General features: G+C 40.4%; 1 protein-coding gene across 1 annotated transcript in view; it reads right to left on the bottom strand.

Moving 5' to 3' along the window:
- FDX1 (ferredoxin 1) overlaps window positions 1-12,470 on the bottom strand; it is a 34,913-nt gene extending 22,443 nt beyond the window's left edge. Inside the window, exons 1-2 of the mRNA XM_060160352.1 lie at window positions 12,103-12,470; window positions 7,081-7,205 (exon numbers count right to left, since the gene is read on the bottom strand). Coding sequence (XP_060016335.1) covers window positions 7,081-7,205; window positions 12,103-12,302 — 325 coding nt within the window. The 5' untranslated portion in view covers window positions 12,303-12,470. The remainder of the gene's footprint in view (window positions 1-7,080; window positions 7,206-12,102) is intronic.
- Between the last annotated feature and the right edge of the window lie 306 nt (window positions 12,471-12,776).

The raw sequence follows: 12,776 nt of genomic DNA, 5'->3' as shown, positions 1-12,776 counted from the left end.
AAGACAAATTAAGGAGACACTCCCATTTACCACTGTAACAAAAAGAATAAAATACCTAGGAATAAACCTACCTAGGGAGACAAGAGACCTGTATACAGAAAACTATAAGACACTGATGAAAGAAATTAAAGATGATACAAACAGATGGAGAGATATACCATATTCTTGGATTGGAAGAATCAGTACTGTGAAAATGACTACACTACCCAAAGCAATCTACAGATTCAATGCAATCCCTATCAAATTACCAATGGTATCTTTTACAGAACTAGAAAAAAAAACCTTAAAATCTGTATGGAGGCACAAAAGACCCGAGTAGCCAAAGCAGTCTTGAGGGGAAAAAATCGGAGCTGGAGGAATCAGACTCCCTGACTTCAGACTATACTACAAAGCTACAGTAATCAAGACAATATGGTACTGGTAGGAAAATAGAAATACAGATCAATGGAACAGGATGGAAAGCCCAGAGATAAACCCACGCACATATGGTCACCTTATCTTTAATAAAGGAGGCAGGAATGTACAGTGGAGAAAGGACAACCTCTTCAATAAGTGGTGCTGGGAAAACTGGACAGGTACATGTAAAAGTATGAGATTAGATCACTCCCTAATACCATACACAAAAATAAGCTCAAAATGGATTAAAGACCTAAATGTAAGCCCAGAAACTATCAAACTCTTAGAGGAAAACATAGGAAGAACACTCTTTGACATAAATCACAGCAAGATCTTTTTTGATTCACCTCCTAGAGTAATGGAAATAAAAATAAAAATAAACAAAAATGGACCTAATGAAACTTAAAAGTTTTGCAAAGCAAAGGAAACTACAAACAAGAGGAAAATACAACCTCAGAATGAGCGAAAATATTTGCAAATGTTTCAACGGACAAAGGATTCATCTCCAAAATATATAAACAGCTCATGCAGCTCAATATTAAAAAAACAAACAACCCAATCAAAAAATGGGCAGAAGACCTAGACAGACATTTCTCCAAAGAAGACATACAGATCGCCAAGAAGCACATGAATAGCTGCTCAACATCACAAATTATTAGAGAAAAGCAAATCAAAACTACAATGAGGTATCACCTCACACCAGTTAGAATGGGCATCATCAGAAAATCTACAAACAACAAATGCTGGAGAGGGTGTGGAGAAAAGGGAACCGTCTTGCACTGTTGGTGGGAATGTAAATTGATACAGCCACTATGGAGAACAGTATGGAGGTTCCTTAAAAAACTAAAAATAGAATTACCATATGACCCAGCAATCCCACTACTGGGTCTATATACAGAGAAAACCATAATTCAAAAAGACACATGCACCCCAGTGTTCACTGCAGCACTATTTACAATAGCCAGGTCATGGAAACAACCTAAATGCCCATCAAGAGATGAATGGATAAAGAAGATGTGTTACATATATACAATGGAATATTACTCAGCCATAAAAAGGAAGGAAATTGGGTCATTTGTAGAGATGTGGATGAATCTAGACACTGTCATACAGAGTGAAGTCAGAAAGAGAAAAATATTGTATATTAATGCCTATATTTGTAACCTAGAAAAATGGTACAGATGAACCGGTTTGCAGGGCAGAAATTGAGACACAGATGTAGAGAACAAACGTATGGACACCAAAGGGGGAAAGCGGTAGGGGATGGGTGTGGTGGTGTGATGAATTGGGAGACTGGGATTGACATATATATACTATTATGTATAAAATGGATAACTAATAAGAATCTGCTGTATAAAAAGATAAATAAAATAAAATTCTAAAATTCAAGAAAAAAAATCTCCCCGCCAAAAGAAAAGTAAAAACTATAGGAAGTTCTGATTTTTTTTAATGTACTTCTTAAATTTGTTATAATGAACAATGAGCCTGTAGTAATAACTATGTTAACAAAAATAGCTAACATCTATTTAGCCTTGCTTAGATAAACTCACTGGATCTTTACAGGAACCTTACGAGGTAGATACTAACATTATTCCCATTTTACCCTAAAGGAGACGAGGTTATGAAGGGGTTAGAGACCTAACCCAAGGTCACAAAGCTGGCAAAGTGACAGAGCTGGGGAACAAATCAAGGCAGGAAGACTCCATTCTTAATCATTCTAACCAATGGCTTCCAAAAAGAATGTTTTAATTTTGAGTTCTATTTTACATCACAACCTAGTAAACATATACTTTGTAAAATAGCTAAACAATCATTTCATGGAATAATACAAAAGATGGTGTGTTTTTACATGTTCTTTTTAATTACTTTAAATTCTAGTTGAAAGCTATTAAGTTGATTATATGACCCACAAATGGTTACAACCTGCAGTTTGAAAAACAGTGTACTACAATATATACCTTTTAAAAATTAAAGAAAAATACTTTTTAAAAATTTTAAAGATACTTTCAAGTATTAAGGTCAAAATACTTATACTTTTATTTCAAAGTAATGGAAAGCAACTTATGAAAATTATCTACTATAAATAAAGTAATGTAAAATACTTTATGTAGCTACTGAATGTAGCTTCATGTAAAAAAGAAGTTAAAAGCCTTTCAAATAAATGTTTAAAATTAATTTTCTTTTTTTTTTTTTTGCACATTTAAAGAGCCTTTCCTAACGGCTGAAAATAATACCTCATCTGAAAAACAGGCAAACAGTTTGAGCAAACAATTTATAAAACAAGCTTTACTAAGTAATTCCATCTCCAGGAATTTAATGCAAGAAAATTACAGAACATAAACACAGAAAGGTATTTCTGGGGATGTTCACCTTAAGGTTATTTACAATAGTTGAAAACTGGAAGCCACCTAAATGTCCAAAGAAAGAGATGGATTAAATACACCATGGCACTTAAAGTCTCCCCTCTGCCTCCCTCCTATCAACAGGTAATCACTGATATTTGTTTTTAAGACTCCTTTCAGAGATTTTTTTTCTTTTTTAAACACAGCCATATAGTATCCCCTAGTAGGACTACATAGATCAGTCCTCTATTGATGGGCATTTGCTTCTTTCAAATCTTTCGCTGTTACAAACATCTTTGCAGTAAACAGCCTAGTATACATGTCCTTTCCTAAAGCTGAGATGGAATCTGTGGAGAAATTTACAGAAAGAGATTTACCGGTTCACAGCCTCCACATTAGCCTTCCCAGAGCAGAAGAGATCAGCTTTCTCAAGGGCAGGAACAAAGTTCACTATTTCTTTTACATACCCTTATACAGTGGTAACAGGGTCCACATACACAGATGTGCAAAGGCCCAAGAATATCTCCACATACTTTCCTTAAGCTCTCTGAACTTTTATAACAGCTGATTTAACATCTTTGTCTAGTAAGTCTAATACCTGGGCCTCCTTGGGGACAGTCTCTATTGACTGCTTTTTTTTTTTTTTTTTCTGAGTATGGACCATACTTTCCTGTTTCTTTGGGTGTCTTGAATTTTTTTATTGCCAAGTGGACATTCTAAGTAATATAATATGGTAACTCTGGAATTCAGATCACCACTGTCTCCCCTGGGTTTGTTGTTGCTGCTATTTGTTTCTCCAGTGACTTTCCCAGACTAACTCTGAGGTCTGTATTCCCTGTAGCACGTGACCACCAATGTCTCCACTCAGTGAGCTTAGTGGTCAGCTAGATGACTGGATGGAGGTTTCCTTCAGTGCTCTGAACCAATATGGCTTCTACCCTTTGCTGAGGAGCTCAGTGCGTGATTATGCGCACCTTCAGCGTTCAAGCAGTCTACATGTCTGTCTTGGCCTTCACCTGCATGGGACCTCAAAGTCAGCCAGAGATGAGAGACTGGGGCCCTGTCGGGTCTTTCCTGGGCACAAACACAGTCCTGCATTTGTGTGTGGCCTTCTAGATCCCTGAAGCATTTCAAAGCCCACTACAGACATCTCGTTCCCCAGATCTTCCTTTTAGATTTTTGGCCAAGCTCTTGTTTGCTCCAAGTGGCATCACAGCCTCAGGCAGCACAGTGTTCAACGACTGCAGGTAATTATTTTAGATGGAAGTCCTAGGGACAGAGACTCCCCACAGAGCAATCTCTGAGGCAGGTCAAATAAGAACTCCCTGGAACGGAGCTTTTCTGAGAAGCTGCAAGACAAGTGACAACGTTCTGGAGATGGGACCTTCTGAGGAACTCAAACCAGTTTGCCCCTCCAGTGGCCACAAGGTTGCTGGTTTTTAAGGCTACTGTTGAACTGGGGAGAGGAGAAGGCGAATAGGGCAAGTTAAAATGCCACAAATCCTACTGTTCTTACCAACGTAGCCACTATGCTAAGCACTTCACTTCCAATACCCTATTTAATCTTTAACAACCCTATGAGGTTAGAACTATTACAATCCTATTTTACAGAAGAGGAAACTGAGGCATACAGACGTAAAGTAGCTTGCTCCAGGTCTCATGGCTAGTAAGTGACAATGCTGGTTTATGAACCACAATTTGTCTAATTCCAGAGTCTATTCTCAATTACTGTGCAATGTACTACTTTTCATTTGTGAGAGAATAATTCAGAGAAACACAGCTTAGTCGAAAGTGTTGCTGAATATGAACTCATGAGGGAGATCAATTATATATAAATTTTATAGAATATATATATAAATTATCAATAGGTTCTTTTCCATACATTAGCTGTTCTTAACCATGGTATGGATCTGAACCACGTGGAGCTTTTTAAAAGGATACCTGCACAACTTCCTTTTCTCCCTTACCATCAAGGACGTAACACTTTTTAAAGTTCTGCAGAATTCTGAAACTCAGTCCTAGCCAAGAACCACTGCATTAGAGTAAAAAATTCCTTAAAACTAGAACTATATCAACTATTTCATCACCTAATTTCTGTAACAAGTGTTCACAAAGGAAAGATGCTTCTTAGAGAAAAAGGCATAAAGGAAAAAGCAGAGGTTTAGGAGTTAGAGAGACTTAGGTTTGAATCTTAGCCTTCTCACTTGCTACCTGTATGACCCAGGGAACATTAATTTCTCTGAACTTTAGTTTCTTCATCTATAAAGTGGAAGTTAAAAAAAAAATCTACCTCTTAGAGTTATTACAATAATAGATAACATATGCTGGGATGTAGTATGCACTCAAATGGTAGTTGTTACAGTTATCCCTGAAACTGACATTAGATTGAGAAATTCAGCAAATATTACTGACTGCCAACTCTGGTTACCTGAGTGATAACAGTCTTCCAAAAGTACAAACTCTAATAAAGGAAAGAGATATTCCCTCTAAAAAGAAAAACTGAGATGAATATTAACATAGAGAAGTATATTTAATATATCATGGGAAAATGGAGGAGGAGAAATAATTCTGATCTGAAAAATGTTCTTAAAAGTGCAATGTGGGGCTTCCCTGGTGGCACAGTGGTTGAGAGTCCGCCTGCCGATGCAGGGGACGTGGGTTCGTGCCCCGGTCCGGGAAGATCCCACATGCCGCAGAGCGGCTGGGCCCATGAGCCATGGCCGCTGAGCCTGCGCATCCGGAGCCTGTGCTCTGCAACGGGAGAGGCCACAGCAGTGAGAGGCCCGCGTACCGCAAAAAAAAAAAAAAAAAATGCAATGTGAACAGTGCCTTGAAAGAAGAATAGTCAGATATGCTCCCTGGACCTGATTGCAGACCAATGGTTCTCAAACTTAAACATGCAACCAAATCACATGGAGGGCTTGTTAAAACACACATTTCTGGGCCACATCCCAGACTTCCTGAATCAGTAGATCTGGAGTGGGGCCTGAGAATGTGCATTTCCCAAGTGACACTGATGGAACCCTCTTAAAGAACCACCATTCTAGATAGAGAGAATGCTCGAGCAAAACTGACAAGTGATATACAGGGTATCCCTGAGCTCTAAGATGTCAGCTTCCAGGACATGGGCTTTGTGTGAGTGGTTAAGGAATATGGTCAAAAGCCTAGAAATGAAAACTTTCTAAACAAAACACTTCCTTCTCTAGTAAGAGGTAGATTAAGTACCCTTTCTAGGAAGGTGAGATGACATTCAAGACTACGTATGGTGATGAATGCTAACTAGACTTACTATTCAGGTGATCACTTCACAGTGTATACAAATATCAAACCATTATGTTGTATACCTGGAACTAACATATCAATTATATCTCAATAAAAATAAAATAAAATAAGAAAGTAGTAAGTAAAATAAAACTCACTTAAAATAAAAAGAATGCATAAGCTCAATGTAATTAAGAAAACACCAGTCTGGGAATTCCCTGGCAGTCCAGTGGTTAGGACTCGATGCTTTCACTGTCAAGGGCCCAGGTTCAATCTCCGGTTGGGAACTAAGATGCCATAAGCCACATGGTGCAGACATACATAAATAAATAAATAAAATAATTTTTAAAAAATTAAATTAAAAAGAAAAAGAAAGCACCAGTCAAACCCAAATTGAGGAACATTTTACAAAATACCAGCACTTTTCAAAAGTATCAAGGTCATGAAAAACAAGACTGAGGAAATGTCAGACTGAAGGAGACTAAGGAGATATGATAACTAAATGCAATGTGGGATCCTGGATTGAATCCCAAAACAGAGATATTAGTGGAAAAGCTAGCAAAATTCTATAAATCTGTAGTTTTTTAGTTATTGAACCAATGTTAATTTCTGTGTTTTGATTATTGTATTATGGTTATATAAATTGTTAACAGTAGGGGAAGCTGAGCGAAGATTATACAGAAACTCTCTGTACTATTTTTGCAACTTTTCTATAAGTCAAAGATTATTTCAAACTAAAAAGTTTAAAAAAAGACTAAGTTAAAATGATTTAACTACCCACTGATATGACATTTATTATCTCAACCTGGTATCTTTCAATTCCACTTCCTACTCCCAGCTTTGCATTGCACACATAATCAATAAGGTAATGAAGCAACAGACTTTGGGGCATATAGCTAATTAATGTTCAAAGAAGAGAAACACAGTGTCACTTATTCTTTATAGGTGAGAATATAACACTAACACATCCTGAATTTTAATATTTCACTTAGCATACTCTAGTTAAAATTCTTCGAAAAAACAAAGCTGAAACCTATTCAATAGTTTCACTTATAAATTTTAAAGTATGTTCCATACTCACCAAAACCATCAATATCAAGATTATTTTCAACCACAATATCTAGTAGAGTGTCACCAACTTTTCCTTTGCTTGTTAATGTTTCACCATCACGGTTTATAAAGTGGACTGTTATTTTATCTTCTGAGCTGGAAAAGGAAGCAGTCCTTTATTATTTTTAATAATTTCAAAAGATACTTTAAAATAATTGTTCTAAGAACCTGTAACGTCAAAAAATAGGTTGTGTGTGTGCCTGTGTGCATGCAAATATCCTCCTTTACGGTATTTTCTTTCCCAAGTTTATTTGGGAAGGAGACACCACAAATCACAGGCATATCTATCTACCCACCTACCAGGAGGGAAGCTCTGCCACCTTAAAGGAAATAGCAAGTACATCACTATCAAGTCCACCTGTAGTATGTGTCTCCCCAGTGCTCACTCTCAGGTCACAGTTACATGAAATGCTTAGCAATCATTGTCACTCGTGAAGTTTGCTTTGCTCTCACATAGCTCTCTGAAAAACAATGTCTCTATGAACGTGTCCCTAAAAGACTAGGTGACGGTTGTGGAGAGCTTTAAAAACAAATCATTCTGCTATTGATAAGGCAATTGTTATGCAAGTGTCCGATAAGTACGGTCACTGAGAGCCAGCAGTTTGATAGTTTTCTGAGTATTTGAACATCTCATTTTGGTCCATATAGTGTACTCAAAAAACAAAGGGACTAGAAAAAGGGTTTTCTTTGCTTGAATATGTCAGAAAATAAATATAATATCTCCTTACATGTTTCATTACTATAGGATATCTATCAGCTAGTTATCAGTTAGCTAACTAACTTAAATTTCTTACCCTTCTCACAAACATCAGTCCAAACTTTGGGAAAAGAAATCATATTACTATTGGGCTTCCCGGGTGGCGCAGTGGTTGAGAGTCCGCCTGCCGATGCAGGGGACACGGGTTCGTGCCCGGGTCTGGGAAGATCCCACGTGCCACGGCGTGGCTGGGCCCTTGAGCCGTGGCCGCTGAGCCTGCGAGTCTGGAGCCTGTGCTCCGCAACGGGAGAGGCCACAACAGTGAGAGGCCCGTGTACCGCCAAAAAAAAAAAAAAAGAAATCATATTATCAACTAGATACTTATCCTCCACTACTGGTTATTTAAATTTTTACCTCACAATTGAAAAGATGTACTTCAGCTTAAACGAATTAGTTGTAATTTTCACTACTGCCAATAGATGGTAATAGTCCATCAAAGAAAATGTTGCTTAGTTTAAGTAAAACCTAGAATTACATAATTTCAGAGCTATAAATATCTTGCAAATTACCAAGTCCATCATCTCATTTCCCAAACAAGGCAGCTGAGGCCTTATCAGATAATGTCGTCCTTGATAACTCAATGCTGAAAAATGAGGATCCTAGTAATTAAAAATTTTGATCAGAACTGTGTGTGTGTGTGTGTGTGTGTGTGTGTGTGTGTGTGTATGTGTGTGTGTGAGAGAGAGAGAGAAAGAGAGAGAGAATGTCCCTTAAATGGGCATGTGCTCTCTGACTTCTTTTCGTAGCAACAAATGCTTTAAAGCAAGTATTCCCAAACATTCGTGATTTTCAACTAGGCAACTGCTATTTTTTCGAAGAAAAATGACTAGGAATGAAGACACTCTGGAGGCAGGGAGACCACGCTGGAGGTCATAAACAAAGTAGGGACGTAGGAGACACTGATTTGAGAGATACTGAGAGATATTCAGGAGGCAGAATTAAAAACTTTTGGAGAGGGAAGAAATAATGTTGAAATTTCTAGCTCGGACAATGAGGGAGTACAGTTTAACTTAAGTTTAACTTAGGAGGAGAAGGAGCTTTGGGAAAGATTGGAAATGAGTTCAACTTTAAACCTGTTTGATTTAATAATAAACAGATGCAAATGTCCAGAAGCCTGATGGAAATATGGGTCTGAGCCCTGCAGAAGCCTAGAGATTTGACATCAAAAAATGCCTGGTAGCCTAAGGTACAAGAAGTGCAGCAGAAAGAATTCCATCATTTATACACACTACTGAAGGCCGGAGGTTTGGGCACTGCTGCTCTTCTGCAGCACTCTAGAGATGAGCTACAGCCAAGAAATTGCAACTCTGACATCAGACTCCTCTTCTGTAAAATCAGGGTAACATTTATCTCATAGTTTGGACAACATATGCAAAATTCCTAACATACTGTAGAGCTCAACAAACACTGATTGATAACTTTTATTTAAAAGTCCTTTTGTTGTTAAGGAGCCTGAACTGCTGCTACATATTAAAAAAGGTGTACAGCCCCAGAAAAAAACTGCAGAGTAAGAGTAATAACAGGTTTATCAAAGAACAGGAGAAGCAGCAGAAATGAGAGAGAAAAAGTAATTTTGCAGCTGAGAAAGTATGGAATATAAGATGTAAGAGTCAGAAAAGGTAGATTCTAGCCCTGGTTCTGACATATGTATACTCATTAGGTGACCATGGGTAAAATGGCAATAACAGTGACTTCACCCAGCTGCTGAGAGAATTAAAGGAGAGAAAGTTTGTGGAAATATTTTGTTCCTTAAAGCATTATACACATGCACTTTATCCAGGTAACTTTATCCATTCACTATTAACAAGTGGTATTTGTGGGTTTTCTATAGTTTTCTTCCCCAATTCTAAGAACTAGCTAAAAGCTTCTAGCTGTTTCCAAAAAGGATAAGATTTCATGCACTGGGAAATAATTAGGATCCTTCTAAATCCTCTATCATCAATGAGTTAGCCAGCACCACAAACAACTATTTTCTTCACTTGTTTACCCTTTATGCACCGCCATTTATTCTGCTCAACCACAGCAGATATTTTGACAAAGCTCTCCAGGGGCTGCTGCGGTAAAGCTCTTAACAGACTTCTAATAGGGAGAGGAGTTATGGCTGCTGATGCCCACCCTTTCACTATGTGGGGTAGCCTGGGGTAGTTGGTCCAAGAAAAGGGCCCCGTCTAGGGCTCCCCACTTCCATAGCCACCTTAACTCTTCCAAATGACCCTATGGGCTAAAGAATTATCAACTCTAATGGTGCTCAAAAAACAAACAAAAACTATGTGAGTTCTAGTCCTAGTTTTGCATGCTACTTAATATAAATTTTTATTCTCGTTTATCTACCTCACCTATCTCAGGATTTTCTTAAGAGTCAAGGGAAATAATACATGTGAAAGCCCTTTACAACCTAAATCACTACAAAATATAAAGTACTATATCAGGGTATTTTGGAGTAAAAGGAGTTTTTCGACTCTCAATTACTGAAAGCTTATCTAAATGTTAAACTTCAAAGTCAGAACTACAGCTTCTAGACTGTTCTGTCCAAACTTTGTGCAATAACAGAGATATTCTATAGCTGTGATGTCCCAGACAGTAGCTTCTAGCCATGTGTGTTTATCCAGTACTTGAAATGTGGCCAGTGGAACTGGGAAAATGATTCTTTAATTTTATTTAACTTTAATTATCTTAAACTTAAATGACTACATGTGGTTAGTAGTGACCATATTGGATAGCATAAGTCTTAGATAATAAGAGTCAGAAAACCTAGTTGTAGCTCCAAAGTCTGTGATAGGAAGCACAGGGCACCAATGGAAACCGTGCCAATGAGGGGGAAAGCAGGTTTATAAGGGAGCAGACAGATGTGCTTCCCTTTAAGACAACTTGATGTACCAATTCAAACAGTAAGTTTGGGGGATATAATTCCCATTTACAAAAGCAATCATGTTCCTTTAAATACTAGTTACACAAATATGTTCAACATATGTCCCAATTTATACACAAATTTTCAAGAAAGCATACAATGCAGAAAACAAGGCATTCAGGCAGAGGAAGGTCAAAGATAGGAAAGTGTAACGGAAACGGACAAATAACCCCTGCTTGCCTTCCCCATTATCTCCCTCACAGTTCATGCAACAAAAATGTATTGAGCACCCACTATATTATGGGATTACAGGAGGAAATATGAGTAACTCCTCCACCCTATTCTCAGGAACCTCATGAAGAAGAAACTAGAGAGGAATACAAATCCAGCCCTTTCTCCCTGCAGCTCCTTCTTGCTGCTACACAACAGCAAGGGAGTCAAAGAGCTGTTCCGAGGCCTGCATTATATAAGGCGCCAACACAGTGCTATACTCTGAAATTATGAGGAAATTTTCTATTATATCTAAGGGGATTCTGTCTTTGAGAAACGAATCTGCCCAAGAATATAAGACTGCAACATATTTTGGGCAAATTTTCTCTCACCTCTTTCGACACTTAATACAAAACACAACGCTGTGAGCCTAGGAGGCAGCTGATGCTAACAGGTGGGATCTACTGAGTCCTCGATACTGGCCAGACACAAGACTCCCTGCATTACCTGTATGCTCTCATTTGTTCTTCAAATAATCCTGTGAGGCCGACACGATTATTATCCTCCACTGACGTTAGACAAACTGGACAGTAAGTGTCAAAGCCCAGTTTAAACCCCGGCCTTGCCAGTCCAACGCTGGGGCTTTTACCCCGACAGCAACCAGAAGAGAGCAAACAGGGAAGCTCGGGGACAGAGCAGGTGTATCCTAAATGGACACGAACTTGGAGACAGAACGTCCTGACCTAGCAGGAGGAAGGCACGATAAGAAACTGCAGGCCAGGACACGAACGGGGCGCATCTTACGAAGGTCACCGCGGTTTCTAGCATAGCAAAGGTTAGATCCTCGCCAAACCGCACGGAGAACCAGCGGCAGCAAAGTGCCCGGTTTTCCTGAGGGCACAGGAGGCACTGGGACAAGGAGATCGGGGGTCCCGGGCCTCCATTCCCCGCCAGGCGTCAGTGGATCTGAAAGGCAACTTGGCAGCGTAAGGAAAGGAGGCCGTGACCATACCGAGCGACCTGCCGGGGACACGGAGAAGGTGGAGCAAGAGGCGGGTGGGGCCGGGCGTGTGACCCGCACGCCGTCGCCGGGAGAAGCAGACGGAACCGGAAAGCGGGCGGAAGGAGCGCGGCCGTTCTGCCAGGGACCCAACGCCCACGCTCCCCCTGCGCCTCACCTTCTCCGCGCGCGCGCCGACACGCTCAGCGTCCGCGTCGCCGCAGCTGCGCCGCCGCCCAGGCCCGGCCTGGCGCTCCCGCCCTGCCCCCGGCTCCCCCGGAGACCGCCGGCTCCGGCGCGGGGTCCGGCGAGGAGCAGCCACCGGCCGGCTGTGTCGCCGAGGGCGGCGGAGGCGACACGCAGGAGACGAGCGGCCATAGCCGGTCGGATAACTACGGGAGGCAACGCAGGCCGCACTGCAGCCGCCACGAGAGGGAGGCTCCAAGACTGGGGGCGGGCTGACGCTGCGCCTGCCTGACGCCCGGGGTCCCGGCGAGGGCCTGCTCAGTGCACCGCCAAGGCCTCGCGCGCCTTCCGGCTGACCTATAAGTCTTGCGGGCCGCGAGTGCGGCCCCGCCTCCAGGGCGTGGTTATAGAGGCGGGGCTACGCGCCTTGTTGTTCTACCTACTGACCAGGTTTTGTATTGATGACCTTGATGCTTTGTTACCTTCTGGAGTTGCCAAGCAGGAACAATAAATTTTACAAGATAGCTGAACGTCTGACGGAAAGATACAGTAAAACAATCCCCAGTTAACTAAACCACTTTCCTTTGTCCTGCGCTTCCCTCCTCCTCCTGCCCATTAAGAAAAAAAAAATGGGAGATTGTCATCTTGGAATTCAAAAACTATGAT

The sequence above is a fragment of the Lagenorhynchus albirostris genome, chromosome 9, assembly GCF_949774975.1.
Source record: "Lagenorhynchus albirostris chromosome 9, mLagAlb1.1, whole genome shotgun sequence".
In the NCBI taxonomy this organism is placed as follows: Eukaryota; Metazoa; Chordata; class Mammalia; order Artiodactyla; family Delphinidae; genus Lagenorhynchus; species Lagenorhynchus albirostris.
The sequence above is the reverse complement of the archived record's forward strand: the minus strand, read 5'-3'. Positions and strand labels throughout refer to the sequence as shown.